Consider the following 20,352-nt stretch of genomic DNA (forward strand, 5'->3'; position numbering starts at 1 on the left):
CTCCTACGCCCACTCACCCTGCACTTCACCCGTCCTGATCCCAACTCCCAGCTTGGAGTCCTGTAGCTCAGTGGTTAGAGCACTCGCCTTGCAAGCGAGACACCTGGGTTCAATTCCAGGCGAAACCTTGGGCAAGTTTCCTTACTCCACACAGAGCCTAATAATAACCCCTCCAAAAAAAACAAAAAATAATAAATTGGTCATTTTCAATCCACGATTGTTTGTGGGACATTGCTGTGCGCAATTGGCTGCTGCTCTTCACCCACAAATATACAGTCAATTCACTTTGCAGCATATTCTGTGAAGGGCTTTGAGACGTCGAGAAGATGTGAAAAACGCTATATGAAATGCAAGGATTATTATTTATATTATAAATCCCTGACTGTCCAGAGCCTTGGGACATTCTCCCGATCTGAAAGGTGCTGTTTAAATGTAATTCATTGTTGTAAAAGTTTGGAGAAGTTTAATCCTATGTAAGCAGATATATAATAATCCTTGCATTTGATATAGCACCGTATCACTTCTTCAAAATGCCTCAAAGAGCTTCACAGAATATACAGTACTGTAAAGTGAATTGATTTATGTATTTTGAGGGTGAAACACGGCAGCCAATCGTGCACAGCAGTGTTCCACAAACAGTCTGGATTGATTGACCAAATTATTATTAGTTTTTTTGAAGGGATTATCACCCTAGAAAAGCGATCCGCCAATCAACTAACAACCGGTTCCTATTTACTGCTGGTAAACAGAGGAGTGTGGAGTAAGGAAGTTTGCTTAAGGTTTCGCCCTGCCTGGGAATCGAACCTGAGTCCTCTCAGTTGCGAGGCAAGTGCTCTAACCGCCGAGCTACAGGACTCCAAGGCAGTATAAGTGCCAAATTTTTGTTCATCTTCAGGAGGATGTTAAAGATCCAGGGACACTATTGGAAAAGGGAGTGAGTATGTTTCGTGTCCTGGCCACTAGCTGTGGGAAGGCAGACCTTGCTGTGAGCTATATGCCAGTAATAGTAGTAGTGGTAATTGCCACCTGTGCCCTGGGCTGGAGTGTTAGTGTGAAGAGGACAGATCCTGCTGCACAATCACCCAAAAGGCGCTTCATTTGAAGTGAAGAGTTCATGTTATAATCCAGAATTACCTGATAATGGTTCAGCCACATTGTCATGCGAGGAGCCTGCCCGAGGACCTCATTCACTAACAGGGACGTCTGCATTCCTCTGATCTTTATCTGGGTTTCACCCCCACCCCCAGTGCTCCGTTTCCGAGCTCCAGTATAATATCAAGTGCACTTTTACACATTGTGTTTTATCACTCTGCAGGTTTATACAGGCTCCACAGACTGCCTGGAAATAATAATAATCCTTGCATTTGATCACGTCTCTAAGACGTCTCAAAGCACTTCACAGAACATACTGTAAAGTGAATTAACTGTATGTTTTGTGGATGAAACGCAGCAGCCAATTGTACACAGCAGTGTACCACAAACATTCATGGATGAAGTGAACAATTATTTTTGAAGGGATTATTGGCTTCCGAATGTGATCCGCCAATTGACTAACAACTGGGTTCCTATTTACTGCTAAGTAAACAGAAGCGTGTGGAATAAGGAAACTTGACTAAAGTTTCACCCTGTCCAGGAATTGAACCCAGATCCCCTCACTTGCGAGATGAGTGCTCTAACCACTGAGCTACAGGACATCAAACAAAGACCTGCTTATGTGAGGACGGACTCCCTTGAGGTCATTGTGGAAGCATCACGGTGACTTCGAGCTGCTCATGGATACATTACAAGAGTAAAGTCTCAGCAGAGGTGATTGCGACCACTTCAGCCCCCGACTACACTGAGGTACCAAACTGGTGAGGCCGCCAGCTCACACCACACACACACACAGCACATGTCAACACTGCACCTCGGTGGCTCGAGGGGAAAAAACACATTCTGCGAACAACCAAAAGGGGCAGAAAAGTCCTTTAACAATCTCCACTACCAAAATAATCTCCAGAATGTTCGTCAGGGACAGGAGTGTGTTGGAATAGTTTCTGAAGAACACAGTCAATGTTGAGCTGTATCTTATTTGGAACCTACCTTGAGCGATGGTCTTCCTGAGCTCCAGCAGGCTGCGGAAGCTGAGGGAAGCCACGTGAGGCTTTCCCCAGCGATCAGTTTCCGCCTCCACATCCTCCTCAAATTTGATCCATCTCGCCGTCTCCTTCCACTGCATCTCGTGGCTCTTGTCCATGAATAACTCGTTCAGCTCCACAAACACCTGCGGGAGGGCCGAGGTAAAGCGACAATCACTACCCATCAGACCCTCCTCAACACCACAGCCCATTGCTCCCCTCAACACCACTACTTAATAATACTTACATTTGATACAGCACCTTATCACGTCTTCGAGACGTCTCAAAGCGCTTCACAGGATACACTGTAAAGTGATTTCACTGTACATTTGAGGGTGAAACGCGGCAGCCAATTGCGGACAGCAGTGTCACACAAACAGTGGTGGGTTGAGTAAGCAATTTTTTTTTGAGGTTTACTCCCGGAAAGCAACCTGCCAATTGACCTAACAATTTACTGCTAGGTAAACAGAGGCGGTGGAGTAAGGAAACTTGCCTAAGGTTTCGTTGTGCCCAGAATCGAACCCAGGTCTTTCACTTGAGAGGCGAGTGCTCTAACCACTGAGCTACAGGACTCCACAGCTTGCCTCCACTTCCTCCCTTGGCCGTCCGTTACTACCTCGATGTGGAAATATTATCCTGATCTGGGAAAGTCAGGATTCTATGGAATTCACGCTGGTCAAACAGCAGGAAAATCCACCCCTCAGCCTGGCTCTTCATTTAGACAGCTAATCCAGTGCAACGAAACACCAGGATTGATCTGCCTCCAATCTGCGTCTCATAGATTACATCAAATTTCAACCCTATAAATACTTAACATAAATCCAACTCCCATTTCAAACCATATATAAAAAAAATTATTAAACTATATAACTGCACAATCTATATATTTATTTTTATATTTCAAATATGTATACACAGTATTATATATTTCAAACCATATAAAAATTATTAAACATTTTGGGGGGGAGGGAGGGGTCAGCTAGATATCTGAAACCCATCATCTGCTTAAGAGTCTCCAAACCACGCTGAGATTTCCATACATCCCACCTACACATGGAAATCCCAGAGAGAGATTGTTGGAATGGAATGTTCTCTCTCTCTCTCTCCCTGGAGGGATTCATCCTACTTACCTAATTCCGGAATGTTTTAGGCGCAGGTTGGCAAGAGCCAAGGCTTGGGGGGGGGCCCCAGAGTGTGTGTTGGGGTAACTGCTAGAGTCTAACCAGCTAAAACCACACAGCTTGCCTTTGATATCACTGTCTGGCCAGCTTTCCCGCTGCTTGTCCAGGACCACTCTACCTGTTAGGGCTTTGGTTTGCAGGGTTAACAGGAGCTGAGTTTGATGAGTCCCCGCCCCCAGTGACTGGTCTGCCCTTCTAGGGCCTTAAACCATGTAACTGGACAATCCAGGCTGCTCACAGCCAGTGCTGGGAAACAGCCGCCCCAAAACTGCTTAACAATGAAGATAAATAAAGGCATCAGTAGCATTAATGTGATCTGGAGTTTAAAAGCAGAATTTCAGGTTACCTCATGGGTTTGGCGAGCTGGTTTCTTGGCCTTCACAACCTCCAACTGGTCCTTCCCGCTGCGCCCACATGGAATCTTGTTGCTTTTTCTCACCAAGTGCCTACGAACACCAGGGACATCCTCAAATCGATGACCTGTGCAGATAAGTAATATTATTAATAATACTTTCATTTCATTTAGCGCCTTATCATGTCTTCGAGATGTCTCAAAGCACTTCACAGAATACACTGTAAAGGGAATTGACTATATTTTTCTGGGTGAAACGCAGCAGCCAATTGCGCACAGCAGTGTCTCAAACAGTTGTGGATTGAGAGACATTATTTTTTAAAAGGGCTATTACCCCCGGAAAAGCGATCCTATGTAGTCCTGAGGAGCAGGTTTGAGGAAGAGGTAAACTGAGAAACAGAGCAAACGAGAGTAGAAGAATATCACATAGAGAGAAAAGTGGTATATAGTATATTGTAATAATAATCCTTGCATTTGATATAGCACTTTTCACGTGTTCTAGAAGTCTCAAAGCGCTTCACAGACTATACTGTAAAGTGAATTGATTGTAATGCAGAACATGTGAGAGAAAGCAAGATAGCCACAGAGTGAGAAATTGAACTTCTCAGATAGAGAACGTTAATGACAGAGAGAGAGAGAGAAAACAAGAAAATGAGAGAACAGCAAAGAAAAGTGATCCACCAATCAACTAACAAACGGGTTCCTACTTACAGCTAGGTAAACAGAGGCTTGTGGAGTAAGGAAACTTGCCCAACATTTCGCCCTGCCTGGGCATTGATCCTGCGTCCTCTCGCTTGCAAGGCCAGTGCTCTAACTAATACACTAGTGCAGTGCTGTATCTTAGTCTCTGGTGCAGCCACTGTAGTTTGGTACAGGTGGAGGGAGGGGAGACTGGGTGCCGGGAGACCCAGGGTCGGGGACTGGGGCCAGGAGGCGGGAGATTGAGGCTTGGCGGTGGGGGATCAGGGAGTAGGTAGCGGGTGACCCTTCCCTAACTGCCTTCAAACCTGCTTAAGCACAACAACAACAAAATTTGTAGAGCGCCTTTCACATCGGGAGTATGTCCCAAGGTGCTGGACAGTCAGAGTTTCGGACCCGAGCTAAGGGTCGGGATTAAGGAGGATGGAGGACGGGGGGGAAGCAGGGCGATCGAAAGCACGGTCAAAGAGGAGGGTCTTGAAGGAGGCAAGGGAGGGGGGCGAGGCAGAGGGACTGAGTTCTAGAGGGTGGGGGCAGAGTGGCAGAAGGCTCGCCCGGCATGGTGGGGGGAGCAAGACCATGGAGGGCTTTGAAGGTGAGGACCAGGATCTTGAACTGTATCCTCTGTGTGATGGGAAGCCAGTGGAGACGGCGATGATGGGGGTGATAGGGTCACGGAGCCTGGTGCGGGAGAGGACTCGGGCTGCAGAGTACTGGATGATCTGCAGTCTATGGAAGGAGGAGTTGGGGAGGCTATAGAAAGGATAGTTGACAGATATTATGTCAGCACAGCAGCGGTCCTGGAGTCAAGGGTGTAGGCGGAGAGGTAGAGTTGGGTGTCATCCGCATACATGTGGAAGTTCACCCCATGTCTGCAGATGATGTCACCCAAACGGAGCATATAGATATTGAGAAGGAGGGGACCAAGGACAGAGCCCTGAGGAACGCCCACATTTGTGGAGATGAAGTGGAGGTGGTGTGAGAGGTATGATCTGAACCAGTCAAGGACAGAGTCGTGAAGGTTGAGGTGAGAGGGGAGGTGGTGGGTGTGGATAGAATGGTTGACGGTGTTGAAAGCAGCAGAGAGGACGAGAGGCAGAGGAAGCCCTGGTCACATATGGACAGAATGTCATTTGTCACTGACCGGGGCTGTTTCTGTGCTGTGGGTAGCACGGAAATCCGATTGGAGGGATTTGTGAAGGGAGCGGCAGGTGAGGAAGGAGCGAAGCTGGGAATCAACAACTCATTCTAGGACCTAATTCATCGACCATGCCTTGGTCACCTCCGTCCTGCCCAGTTATCCCCATCATTGCTGTGCAACAACAACTTGTGTTTACAGGGTGCAGCATTTCAGAGCGCTTGCCAGTGGCAGAGCACAACTCCGAGTCGGGGGGAGGGGGAGTTGACCGTAGGCATGGTCGAAGAGGAAGATCTTCAGGTGTGACATAAAGATGGGGAAGGACACAGAGCAAGAGAGCAAGATGGAGAGATAGAGGGAGAGTGTTCCAGAGTTTTGGGGTGTAGTGGCTGATGGTGGAATGGAGGCCACGAGGGACAAGCAGGAAGTTGGAGTCAGCTGAGCCGAGGCAACAGGTAGTGGATAGGGGAGTAAGCTGGTTGAAATGGCCAGAGCGAAATGGCCCAGAATGAGAGACAGAAAGTTAGGAAATGCTGTGCCAATTAGCAGGGCAGTGGTCACCTGGATTTTCAGTAGACATCAGGGTCCGCAGGCGAGGAAGTCGTAAGGTAGAGACTCAGAGACGACAGACTCACAGGTCAGCCAAACCCAGGAGTGGGCCGGTGGTCAGTCAGCCCAGGAGCAAGTCTGCACTGACACCAACCAAGCCTTTTGTAGCTCAGTATTTACTACATTAAGGACAGTGAATGATAAAAGAACCCACAGGTGTTGCAAAGCCATCAAAAAGTTAACTCTTTGAGAACTTCTCAACTCTCCAATCCCCAACTCTTCCCCTACCTTTTATACACAGTGCAATAGGGTTTGGGGCTGAATTCCACGCAGGGTTAATGAAGGTGTCAGTCAGGTTAGACTGGTTACCAAACCAGAGAGAACGGGTAATGAGTGGGGGGGAACAGGGAGAACTACACAGACAGACACAATAAGGAAAGAGCGAAGGAAATAGAATGAGAGAAAGAAACAATAATAATCCTCACATTTGATATAGCGCCTTATTAAATCTTCGAAACGTCTGAAATTGCTTCACAGAATATACTGTAAAATCAATTGACTGTATATTTTGTGGGTGAAATGTGGCAGCAGTGTCCCACAAAGAATCATGGATTGAGTGACCAAATTATTATTTTTTTTGAAGAGATTATTATCCCTGGAAAGCGATCCGCAAATCGATGAACAACAGGGTTCCTACTACTGCTAGGTAAACAGAGGCGTGTGGAGTGAGGAAACTTGCCTAAGGTCTTGCTCCACCCAGGAATCAAACCTCTCACTTGCGTGGCAATCGTGCTAACTAATACACTACAGGACGCACCGTATACTTTTGCAAGTGATCAATCCTGCACCAAGCATCATAAACCATGCAATATAAAGCATACTTACATTTATATAGCGCCATCATTCTACCCGGCAAGCTTGTCTAAGGTTGTGCCCTGCCCGGGAATCAAACCTGGGTCCTCTCGCTTGCGAGGTGAACTCTCTTTTCACTACACTCCATGTGCACTTACTTTTCATGTCATCCAGGTCAGCCACTGCCAGCATCTCAGCTTCCAGCTCGTCTGTGGGTACCTGCTGGTACTTTGCCTCCTGTATCAATGTCATGCTGCCGATCCTCCGTCTCTCCTTCAGATCATAGCTGCTGCGATGTGCCAGTGGTGTCTTGTACAGCGCCCGGCTTTCCCCCACCTCCACAATCACATCAGCTTCCTCGTCCCTGCGGGAAGAGTCACACCGTATGGCACTGAGTCGCACACAGCCTTGGTACCTTCCATGGCCTTGCTCCTCCCTACCTCTATGACCTGGTAATCCCTTAATGACCTGTCCGTTTGCTCCCTCCGGCCTGCCCCCATTCCCGCGCCCGGCCCACGCCACCATTGGAAGTCGGGCTTTCAGCTTCTGTGCCTTTGAAACCCCATCCCACAGTCCCTTCACCTCGCTCCCTCCCTTGTCTCCGTCAAAGCTTGTCTCAAGACTCTCTGCTTCGACTGCGCCTTCGGTCATTCTCCTAACCCCACTCTCCCTGACCTCAACCCATCCTGATCCCAACCCCCAGCTCAGGGCCAAATTGTTGACTGTCCAGTACCCTGGGACGTCCTCCCGACGTGAAACAACAAATTGTTGTTAATTTGTTGTTGTACACCGCGGTGGCCAGCAAATGTCAAAGTAAACAGTATTAAGAACTCACATTTTCACATCAAAATGTCTCACAGAGCTGTGCAGAAATTACTGCCAAACAGACTGCTTTTCAAATAAACAGCGTCCGAGTCAATAACAACAACAAATTCAATTTACACATCACCTTACATGTTCGAAGGACGTCCCAGGATGCTGGACAGTTAAGGGGTTTGCATCCCAGTTGCGATTTTGAAGGGCAAGGGTGGGGGTAGGAGTGTGGCTGAGAGGAAGGTCTTAAGACTCTCTTGAAGGAGGTAGGGGAGGGATTCAGGGATAGAGTTCCAGAAGATGTGAGCTCAGCCAAGAGGAGACATCAGTCTATCCTGCAAACAATTCCTTCCACATTTCTATTTTCACAACAATAACTTGCATTTATATAGGATAGAGTCTCGGGCGGGCTGGAATTTCATCATCTAAGAATTCTTTTGATTTTCAAGCGCCTCACAGTGATACTCACCCCACCATGTCAGGGTCCTTCTGTCTGATAAAGCTATGGATCCCACTCGGCCCAGGCACCTCCACTGATGTGATCCCCATGGCTGGGTGCTTGGGGCTGTGGTCGGTAGATTTCAACTGGGCTGAGTCACTCTCCGCATCTTCATCAGAGACGAAGAACTACAACCAGGCAGATGGACAAACTGGGTCACTGATGAGTGCGCTAATTTCTTGGAGATGGGTGAACATGGTGAAATCACTTGACTCATAGAAGCTTACAGCACAGAAGGAGGCCATTCGGGCCATCATGCCTATATACCAGCTCTTTGAAAGAGCTACCAACTAGTCCCACTCTCCCGCTCTCATCCCATAGCCCTGCAAATTCTTCCTTTTTAAGTAGCTATCCAATTTCCTTTTGAAAGCTATTATCGAATAGCTGAGTCCTCAGGAACTAGACTAGAGATCGGCACAGAGGATGGGCTTGATTCTAACATACTGTTGCCAAAAATATCTTGGAGCCAGTTCAGTTCCAAGGAAACCCCGCTTAACTACAAGAAGGTAATTTGACATCTATGTACATAAATAAATCAATGATTTGACCGTATTGATGGGTGACGCATGAGGCTGAAACAGGGCTGAAAACTCCTGGAGAGACAACCTTAATAACCTTGTTTAGTGGTGATCATCCTCAAGTGCCAAAGGGGAAGGGGACACTGGCCCAACACAATTAACAGCCCCCCCCACCCAGTCTACCCTCCCTGCGCAAAGCTCTACTGAGGCGTCCTTCTGATATAGCACCTTATCGCGTCTAGAAGACGTGAAAAGCACTATACCAAACGCAATGATAATTATTATTATTTTTGACCACGTCTTCAGTCCCCTCCTACCCTCAACATGTCTCAAAGCGCTTCACAGAATATACAGTAAATTGACTGTATGTTTTGTGGGCAAAATATGGCAGCTAATTGCGCACAAGACTGTCCACAAACAGTCGTGGATTGAGTGACAAAATTATTATTGTTTTTTTTGAGGGATTATTATCCCCGGAAAAGTGATCCGCCGATCGACTAACAAGCTACTTACTCCTCGGTAAACAGAGAAATGTGGAGTAAGGAAACTTGCCAAACATTTTGCCCTGACGGAAATGGAACGCAGGCCCTCTCACCACTAAGCTACAGGCCTCCTCATAATTATAACTGAGGAGGTCACAGGACTTTGTGGACATCCTGTAGTTAGTGTAACAAAAACTCGGCTACCCTCCTCTAGTTTTTCCCCACCGACAAGCCTGATTCTGATGTAATCGAAGGTCCTCACCTCAACGGCCAAGTCGAGCTCGGAGTTGGTGGAGTCTGGGGTCTGTCCCACCTCTGCCTCCTGTGCCCCGTCGCACTGCTCCTCCTCCTCCTCACCTTCGTCGATGGTGGGAGCCCCAGACGAGGACGAGGCTCGCTTCTTGCATTTCTTTTTGACGGGCTTGTTCCTGCGAGCGCCGGATGGCATGTGTGTGGAGAGAGGGTGGTGGGTGTGATGGGATGACTGCCGATGGTCTTAGTGGAGAAAGAAGCACAGGCTCTGGGTTACACGCAGAGAAACAGGAGCAGGTTCCATCTGTTTCACATTAGAAATTGGGGCCCACAGAATATATCATCATAATCCTTGCATTTGATGTAGCGTCTTATCACATTGTTCAGACAATTCACAGAGACGGGATAAGGTGCTATATCAAATCAGGGATTATTATATTATTCTTAATATTCAGTGAATGAGCATGCCTTGATTTCTAATGTGAAACAGACGGATATATAAAATCGATTATATTTTGTGGGTGAATCAAGCAGCCAGTTTCGCACAGCAGTGTTCTGCCAACAGTTTTGGATAGAGTGACCAAATTAGTATGTTTATTCATTTATTTATTCATTTATTTATTATTCTTTTGAAGGGATTATTACGCCCGGAAAAGCAATCTGTCAATCACTAATAACCGGGTTCCTACTTACTGCCAGGTAAACAGAAGCGTGTGGAGTAAGGAAACTTGTCTAAGGTTTCACTCCACCTGGGAATTGAACCCAGATCCTCTTGCTTGTGAGGTGAGCACTCTAACCAATACTCTACAGGACTCCACTCTATATGGGCTGAAAACTGGCCACCGTTGGTGGAATAGAGGAATGAGAACCCAGCAGTAGACCAGAGTGGAAGAAGGAGTACAAGAGGGAGAATACAGCTGGAGGAGACTGCAGAGGTGGGGAGGGGTTTGAATCTTGAAGTTTGAGGCACTGGGAGTGAGTGCAGTCTGGTGCGGCGGGGAATTAGCAGAATAACATCAAGGCTGTAGGTAGCAGTAAATGGCTCACATTCAAAATCTGCCTCATTGTAGATCCGCCGGACTTCATCCACAGCGCGAGAGTGTGTATCGTGCAGCAGATCATCAAATCTCTCCACACCCAGGGTCTTGTTCAAGTCGCCATCATCCTCCTCAACCCTCGGCGGGTGTGGGGCAGCCACCTCCTGCTCAGGCTGAAGGGAACAATAATCACAACATAAGAATTGTTAGGAGAAAGATCCAGGTCCATCCAGTTCACCTTCCAACATTCTCAGAAGCATAAGCCATTCAGCCAATCGAGTCTGTTCCACCAGTTTATTAGATCATGGCAGATCTTTTAATCCCATTTCTCTGACTTTTCACCATAATAAAAATAATCCTTGCATTTGATATAGCGCCTTACCACGTCATTGAGACATCAAAACAATATGCTGTAAATTGTATTTTGTGGGCGAAACAAGACAGCCAGTTTGCGTACCGTATTGTCCCACAAACAGCCATGGAGTGAGTGACCATTTTTTTGGGGAAGATAGTTGGCCAACCTCCCTTCACTTTTCAAATAGCGCCATGAGATCTTAACTACCACCTGAACAGACAGACGGGAACTTGGTTTAACGACTAATTCGCCAATTGACTAACAGCCAGGTCCCTAGTTACTGGTCAGTAAACAGAGGCGTGTGGTGTAAGGAAACTTGCCCAACGTTTCACTCTGCCGGCCGGGAATCGAACCCAGGTCCTCTCATTCTCACTTGCTAATCACTAAGCTACAGGACTCTAACTCTGAATTTCTGTACTGAATCGCTTAATGAACCATTGAAGGTACTTCACTGTCCTTCAAACGAGATGTTGAAGTGCCCTCTGCCCGTCCAGATGGCTCATTACCTCACCCCTCACGCTGCTGAAACCCTGGTCCACGCCTTTGTCACCTCAAGGCTGGACTATGGGAACTCTCTCCTCGTCGGCCTTCCCGCCACCTCCCTCCACAAGCTGCAGGTCATTCAGAACTCTGCAGCTCGTGTAGTGTCCCGCACGAGGCTTCTGGACCACATCACTCCCACCCTCGCTCGCCTCCACTGGCTCCCCATCCCCCAGAGGATTGATTTCAAGATCCTCATCCTCACCTACAAGGCCATTCACGGCCTCGCTCCCTCCTACCTCTCCAACCTACTATCCCCCTACCTACCTGCCCGTACCCTCCGTTGTCTGCTCCACGTCCCCCGCCCCAATCACCCTACCATCGGTGGTCGGGCCTTCAGCCTCTCAGCCCCGAGGCTCTGGAACTCTATCCCCCAGTGCCTTCGCCGCTTCCTCCCTCTCCTCCTTCAAGGCCGGTCTCAAAACCTTTCTCTTTGACCGAGCCTTCAGCTCCCCTCTCGACTCTCTTCCCCCTTCTCGCTCCCTCCCATCCCTCCCCTCACCCTGACCATTTCCCCCCCCTCGCTCCCTCCCCTCCCCTGACCATTTCCCCCAATGCTCGGGTCATGACCCAACTGTGCAGCGCCTTGGGACGTCCTCCTGACGTGAAAGGCGCTTTATAAATGGAATCTTGTTGTTGTTGTTGTTGTTACAGATCCAAGTGAACAACAACAACAACAACAAGATTCCATTTATAAAGCGCCTTTCACGTCAGGAGGACGTCCCAAGGCGCTGGCAGGCAGCTGCTGGCAAAGAGATGGGAGTTTCTCCCAGTTTCCCGGCCAACAAGGCTCCCGATTGATTGGTTATTCACCCCACGATTGTTTATGGAACCCTGATGTTGGCAAAATGTTGACCTCAGTTTAACATCTCATCCGAAGGACAACACCTCCAACAATGCAGCACATCCACAGTACTACATCTGAGCCTCCGCCAAGACTGTGAGCTCAGATTCCCAAACATCAGGCCTCAACCCACAGTCACAAGGTGAGAGAGCTACCGTCCGAGCCAGGCTAACACCTTTATTTGTGAAATGTTTCGAGATGTCCAACCTCGCCTGGCTCCACTCCCCCAGCAGATCAGCTTGACGTTAAATGAGGTTCCATCTAGGAACAGGAGGAGGCTATTCAGTCCCTGGAGTCTGTTCCGTCATTCTTTTAGAGCTATTCTATCAAAGCTGATCTGTACCTCAACTCTAATTACTCGCCTTTGTCCCATTTTGGTGCCTGTTCAGGTGGATGTTAATGATCCAATGACTGTTCAGAAAATAATATTTCTCCTGCTGTCCTGGCCAATAATTCCCCAGATAAAATTGGGTATTCACTTCATGCCTGTTTGCAGGATATTGACGTACTCAGATTAGCTTCCTTGTTCACCCCTTAAAATACGCTGTCACTACACTTTACAGGTAAAATCCTATGAAGCCCTTTGATTTAACCTCTTGATTGAAAGGCACTATATAGAAGTGCACAAAGCACTCTGCGTGAGGTAGGGGTGTTATATAAATGCTTGTTGTTGTTGAAATGCTGTACTCTGTCCAGCGCTTTGGGACGTCCTCCCGACGTGAAAGGCGCTATACAAATGTAATCTTGTTGTTGTATCCCCTGTCACCTCCTGTATCAGCTGCAGGTTTCTGTGGGATCAAGGAGTGGATCGCCCACTTGAAATGCTCATCCCGTTGTCGAACTGAAACCCTGACAAATTTCTCCCAGCTCGTTTGCACAAGGCTGTGATGAGACATCCTCAGACAGTGTGGAATTTGAGACCAATTGTCTCACCAGAGCCTTGGGTGGGGAGTCCCAAATGTTTATCAAACAGCCTTAACCCCTCCCACCTGTCGTAAAAGGCCTCAGAATATAAGCAAATGGACAAATTACAGAAAAGCCACTGGGCTGAACTGAAGAGCTTGTTCTGATGTACAGAACTTCAGGGATAATAATAATGATCCTTGCATTTGATACAGCGCCTTATCATGTTGTTAAGATGTCTCAAAGAGCTTCACAGAATATACTGTAAAGTGGAATGACTGTATTTTGTGGGCGAAATATGGCAGCCAATTACGCACAGCAGTGTCCCGCAAACAATAGTGAAATGTGCAACCAAATTTTTTTTCCCCAGGCATTATTACCACAGAAAGCGTCCCGCCAATTGACTAACAACTGGGTTCCTACTTTCTGTTAGGTAAATAGAGGCGTGTGGAGCAAGAAAACTTGCCTAAGGGATGCAACTAGAATGCAAGACTTCACGTGGGAAGAGACAAGCTGAGACTATGAATGACTCAAGGGCATTTGGTCCAGTCAGCTCTCACAGAAACACCACAAATCATCTTGCACTAAAGACAGCCTTTCACGCTGATGATGTTCTTTAAGTTCTTTACACAGATGATATGGAACACAATAATAATAATAATGCTTGCATTTGATATAGCACCTTATCAAGCCATTGAGGTATCAAAGCGTTTCACAGATTATACTGTAAACAACAACAACAAAATTACATTTACAGAGCACCTTTCATGTCGGGAGGACGTGCCAAGGCGCTGTAAATTGACAGTCTATTTTGCGGGCGAAACATTGGCAGCCAATTGCGAACAGTAGTGTCCCACAAACAGTCGTGGGCTGAGAGAACAATTTATTACCCCCAGAAAGAGATCTGCCAATCGACTAATAACTGGGTTCCTATTTACTGCTGGTAAAACAAGAGGCGTGCAGAGTAAGGAAACTTGCCTAAGGTTTCTCCCTGGGAATTGAACCCATGGCCCTCGCTTGAGATGTGAGCGCACTAAAACTGCGCTAAAGGACTCCATTGTCCTGAAATAGACAGCGCCTTGAGACGTCCTCCCGGCGTGAAAGGCGCCACACAAATGTAATTTTGTATTGTAATTACAGCATAAAAGCGGGCAAGTTTATCGCCCATCATGTGGAGTCCTGTAGCTCAGTGGTTAGAGACTCGCCTTGCAAGCGAGACACCTGGGTTCAATTCCCGGCAGGTCAGGGCGAAACCTTGGACAAGTTTCCTTACTCCACACAGAGCCTAATAATAATCCCTCCAAAACAAAACAATAAATTGATCATTTACAATCCACGACTGTTTGTGGGACACTGCTGTGCGCAATTGGCTGCTGCATTTCGCCCACAAATATACGGTAAATTCACTATACAGTCTATTCTGTGAGGTGCTTTGAGATGTCGAGAAGACGTGAAAAGCGCTCTATCAAATGCAAGGATTATTATTATATATATTATTATTATCATGCCCCTCACTGCCTTTTCAAAATCAGCCTCTTATTAGTCCCAACAACAACTTGCATTTATATCGCGTCCCTCACCTAGGGTAGCATCCCAGAGCACTTGAGTGCTAGTAGTCCACTTTCCAGCTGTTGTCCATGTCTTTTCATGTCTCAAGCAGAGCTGGGATTTCCAGCGGAACACCAGAGACATTCACTGTCTATGAGTTAGCCAAAGCCAGCAGCCATGGAGGCTGCTGCAGACGGAGTCGGGGGTAAGAAAGAAGTGGAAGACCTATGGAGTTCCTTCAAGGAGGTGATCGTGAAGGCAATGAAACAATGTGTACCCATGCAAAACAAAGGTACCAAGCTTAAAGGCACTCCTGACTGGTTACAAAGCAGCTCAAAGAGGAAAAAGTCATTCAAGGCCACGAAGGAAAATGGCACAGAATTAAGTTGTATTTGATACCAGAAGGCTTGCCAGGACTGTAAAAAAGGCATCAGAACGGCAAAGAAAAATTTTGAATTGAACATGGCAAACAATGTGAAGGATAATAACAAAACGTTTTTCAGTTACATCAAGAGAAAAAGAAAGCAAGTAATAGAGTAGGGCCACTGAAGGTGTGTTCGGGAGAGGACATGACAAATAATGTTGCACAGGCTGCAATAGTACAAAATAAGTTTTTTGCATCAGCCTTTACTGAGGAGGAGGTGGGTAACCTATTTGGAAAGAGAACTAGAAAAGGATGTCGCAGAGGAAAATTGTGACACTATTCATATACCAGAGTGGTGGCTAAACAGCTGAGCAAACTTAAGGTAAATAAATCTCAGGGGCCGGATAGACTGCATCCGAGGATCCTTAAGGAACTTGCTGTTTTTAAGATTCTAAAGGGGAAAGACAATTTAGATCATGACAGGCTGCTTCAGCTTGTCCAGAATAAACAACAACAACTTGGATTTATATAACGCCCTCCACGCCGGACGGTGTCTCACAAGGCTTCACAGTAACGGATCCCGGGGCCGAGCCGGAGGGAGGGGGAGGAAGGTGACCAAAGGCGCCAATCTGATTGGAGGCCACAACACTTCCTCTGTCGGGTGTCTTTTCCAGGCTGAAGGGTTCTATCTTATTTTAGGTAGAAAAAGAAGGCACCAGCTGACAGATCAGTGAGCACTGCGGTCAGAGAGGAATGACAATCACTGCTGATTTCTCCCAACCCACAAATAATTGCTTTGTGCCCTACGCTTTACCAGAGATATTCGGCCCAAGGGTTGGGTCTCAAACAAGCATAATAAGAATAATCCTGTTTGATATGGCACCATATCAAATCGCTTCACAGAATATACTGTAAAGTGAATTGACTGTATAATTTGTGGGTGAAACGCGACAGCCAATTGCACAGAGCAGTATTTCACAAACAGTCGTGTTTTGAGTGATCAAATTATTATTTTTTTTGAAAGGATTATTACTCCCAGAAAGCAATTTGCCAATCGACAAACAACCTCGTTATTCAACTGTGGTGACAATACAGCTGAACCCGATGTACCTTTTCTTGATGTCCAAATATATGCACTTTCCAGAATATTTTTTCTTTTAAAAAAAATCCTCTCATTTAACTCATCAAATCAATATGCATATGCAAATTATAAAAATCAAGCATTTGATACATCGCCTTATCACATCACTGAGACATTTCAAAGCGCTTCACAGGATTTACTATAAAGTGTAGTGATTGTGTACTTGGTAGGCAAACGTGGCAGCTAATTTGCGCACAATGTCTTGTAGCAATCTTGTTGTTGTTGTAGTGTAGAGGTTCGCAAACGAGAGGATGAAACCTCAAGAAAGTTTCCTTACTCCACACGCCTCTGTTTACCTAGCAGCAAGTAGGAACCTGCGTATTAGTTGATTGGCGGATTACTTTCCGGGGGTAATAATCCCTCAAATTGTTTTTTAAAAGTTTAATAATTTGGTCACTCAATCCACGACTGTTTGTGGGACATTGCTGTGTGCAAATGGATGCTGTGTTTCACCCACAAATATAGTCAATTCACTTTACAGTATATTCTAGGGGAGTAAATTCAGAACAACTCTACACAAACACTATTTCAGTGAGCGAACTGTGACCCTGTGGAACAGGCTCCCTGGGGAGACGGTTGAAGCAGGAAATGTTGATTCTTTCGAACACAGATTAGATAGTTTTCTTTTAGGAAATAACATTATGGGATATAGCACATAGGGAGTTTGGGACATATGTACATGTGACCACCAGGAAGATGGAAGGCGAACTAGATGGATCTTGGGTCTTTTTTCGTCTAGCATGTTACATAAGAGCATAAAAATTAGGAGCAGGAGTAGGCCATTCGGCCCCTCGAGCCCTGCCCCGCCATTCGATAAGATCATGGCTGATCTTCTGACCTAACTCTAATTACCCGCCCTCTCCCCATATCCCCTCATCCCTCTGTTTTTTATGTTATGTTCTGATATTCTGTGAAGCACTTTGAGACGTCGCAATGAAGTGATAAGGCGCTATAACAAATGCAAGGATTATTATATTATTATAGCGACTTCCCACAAACAGGTATGATTTGAATGAACAATTTTATCTATTTAAATTGGGGAGATAAAATGTCTCGTGCAGGTAGGGCCGCCCTAGCTGATAGCTTTTGGCTCCCAGGGTTACGGACATGTCTACACCTCAAAGCCTTGTTGTAGAGATAGACAGGCTGAATACTGGCCATGAATACTGCCAGTTCCAGTACACAATTAAATTTGCCATTAGAATTTCTTTTGTGTGACCTCAGCGACTTCAATAGCAGCGGCAGTGAGAAGTTGGGAACTTGCCTGTAAAATCAGACAACTTTGCTGCTGTTGTTTTGTTCAGCAATCCCGCTAGAGTTTCTTGGGAGGGGCTAACAGGATTCCTGGACCTCTACAACAAAAAGGAACGCAGTACAAAACCCTAAAGGGCAGAAATTAATATCAGATAATGTACCACATTCCCCCAGGCCCACTGCTTATCTAAGAAAGGTTTTAATACTGAGAGCGTATCAAATGCCAATGAACAAGATAATCAACTTCAGTGAAAAACAAACTCATTGGGAGGGTTGACCACAATGACTAGGCAGGAATTCTGAAGGCAATTGTGGTGGTAGGATATGCTGAAGGGTGAAAGATGAGCTGTTTACTGGTGTTGGAGAATAAATTGCTGCTCAATGGGGAGGTGGAGTCCAGGGGTGCACTAACTTGCAGCCGAGAAAGTGCAGAACCGTGCTCTCCCTGCAGAGAGGCCTGGGGTATGTTCTATCCTTGAATTTGATAAGCGCCCTATCACGTCTTCGAGACGTCTCAAAACGCTTCACAGAATATACTATAAAGTGAACTGACTGTATATTTTGTGGGCGAAATGTGGCAGCCAATTGCGCACAGCAGTGTCCCACAAGCAGTCATGGATTAAGTGACCAATATTTTTTGAAGGGATTATTACCCCCAGACAGCAATCCGCCAATCGACTAACAATCAGGTTACTACTTACTGCTGGTAAACAGAGGCATGTGGAGTAAGGAAAGTTACCTAACGTTTCGATTCCAGGTCCTCTCGCTTGCAAGGCGAGTGCTCTAACCATTAGGCTACAGGATCCCATAATCCTCTCGTTAAACTCACTACTTCTTTCACGACTAGTTTGTGGAACCTTGTTATATGCAAAAAGGGTTGCCATGCCATGTCACTACATTTGACAGCAATGACCGGTTAACAGTTTGAGATGTTCTGACAATATACACAGTGTATGAAATGTGAGGTCTATAATTTATACCCATAGCGAGATCCAGACACTAATTACTGCAGAGATGAACCCATTCCACACAGCAAGAGCCAGGCCACTGTTTATCTGCAGTTGAAGCAAACAGGGCCTGTCGGTGGAATTGAAAGTTGGGAACACAGTCAGAGCAAAGCAAACAGTCAGAGGAGCGAACACTCACAGATAACAACCAGCCAGGAGGCCTGGAAAAGCTTCTCTCTCACCACCCCTCACCCCCCCGACAACCAAACAAACCTCAGAATCAATGCACTTGCCTTGCCTTTTCCTGACTTTAGTCTTTTGCTTAGGAGGAAATCCATATAAAAATGTCGCTCCCCTTCTGGGATCGAGCTTGCTGCAAAATGATAGTGGAGGCAAAGCAAAGCCTGCTGCTCGCTCAAACAAGTAGCTGGTCCACTCAACTGCTTACACTGATCTTGGCCTTAACTACTGAGGGATTGTTCTCAAGTGCAAGCCATGTCTTGTCTGACTGCAAGCAGCTATAGGCCTACAAGTTACTGATTAACTCACTGAGTCAACAGCACAAACTGAGCACTTCCTAATGATTCCAACATTAAATCCATTTACTTCAGCCTTCTACGTTTTACAAGCTCGAGGGAGCCAACGTGTTTCCCTGAACTCTCTCCCCCCCCCACCACACACCCCGACTGTTCCTGTAGCTGCCCGCCTGCCTCTTTAGGTTGTGCTCTCAGCTCACGAAGTTGTGGGTTTAATAAAAACAATAATAACAATTCTTGCAGATCATATACAACAATAATAAAATTACATTTGTATAGCACCTTTCACGTCAGGAGGATGTCCAAAGGCACTTTATCACATCTTCGAGACGGCTCAAAGCGCTTCACAGAATATATTGTGAGGTGAATTGACTGTATATTTTGTGGACGAAATATGGCAGCCATTGCGCACAGCAGTGTCTAATTATTTTTTTAAGGGATTGTTACCCTCAGAAAACAATCCACCCTTTGACTAACAACTGGGTTCCTACTTACTGCTAGGTAGAAAGAGGCGTGTGGAATAAGGAAACTTGCCCAATATTTTGCCCTGCTCCGGAATTGAACCTGGGCCTCTCGCTTGCCAGACGAGTGCTCTAACCACTACACTACAGGACTCCACAACTAACTCACTTCCTGATGCAGGTTTGAGCTTGTTCCTAGCTGGCTCCCTGGGACAATGTTGTATAGCTGTAGGTCACAAGAGATGTTAAGCCAAGGACCTGCCCAGCAGTTCAAGTGGATGTTAAAGGTTTCCGTGATGCAATTCAGGAGAGGGGGGAGAAGCTCTCCCAAAAAGACCAGCCAATATTTTGCCCTTGTCCAAAGATACTATACTTCAAAGCTTGAGTACTTTCCCCGTGAACAAGCCTGTAAGCTATTCAACCATGACCTGACTTCTAGCCCCAACCCTCCCCTTTCACTACATGCAACCTCCTCATGCTTTCCAGCAGGAGTCACCACGTAGGGGTCTGCATCAGGATTTTTCCCTTCTTCAGCCACAGACAACTGGGGTGTGGGGGTGGGGGGTGAGCTGAATTGCAAAAGGCACAGAGGATTGGTAAATAGTGAATAGTTTGACCCACAAAATATGGTTAAATTCACTTTACAGTATATCCTGTGAAGCGCTTTGAGACATCTCAAATGATGTGATAAGGCATTTTATCAAATGCAAGGATTCTTATTAAGGTTAATCGTTGTGTCTAGAAATTTGTGACAAAATGAGGTTCAATTTCTTTGAGTCTGTTCCGCCATTTTCTTAGGTACAGATCAACCATGATTTAATAGACTAGCGCAACAGGCTTGAGGGGCTGAATGGCCTACTACTGTTCCTATGTTCAGCCACAACACATCCAGCATCCATTCGTTACACATCCTTTGGCTACCCTAGTGATTCAGACCCTAGTGAGATGGTTGTCATGCACTCACCACTGC

General features: G+C 46.3%; 1 protein-coding gene across 3 annotated transcripts in view; it reads right to left on the reverse strand.

Annotated features, from left to right (window-relative positions):
• Nucleotides 1–20,352, reverse strand: part of LOC103190096 (anion exchange protein 2) — a 110,471-nt gene that overhangs the window by 25,366 nt on the left and 64,753 nt on the right. For all 3 annotated transcript variants that reach the window (XM_042346913.1, XM_042346914.1, XM_007910751.2), the window contains 6 exons: nt 10,500–10,662; nt 9,463–9,695; nt 8,171–8,328; nt 7,047–7,252; nt 3,645–3,778; nt 2,083–2,263 (listed from right to left, as the gene is read on the reverse strand). In XM_042346913.1, the coding sequence (XP_042202847.1) occupies nt 2,083–2,263; nt 3,645–3,778; nt 7,047–7,252; nt 8,171–8,328; nt 9,463–9,695; nt 10,500–10,662 (1,075 nt within the window). The remainder of the gene's footprint in view (nt 1–2,082; nt 2,264–3,644; nt 3,779–7,046; nt 7,253–8,170; nt 8,329–9,462; nt 9,696–10,499; nt 10,663–20,352) is intronic.

The sequence above is a fragment of the Callorhinchus milii genome, unplaced genomic scaffold (assembly GCF_018977255.1).
Source record: "Callorhinchus milii isolate IMCB2004 unplaced genomic scaffold, IMCB_Cmil_1.0 Scaffold2, whole genome shotgun sequence".
Taxonomy (NCBI): Eukaryota; Metazoa; Chordata; class Chondrichthyes; order Chimaeriformes; family Callorhinchidae; genus Callorhinchus; species Callorhinchus milii.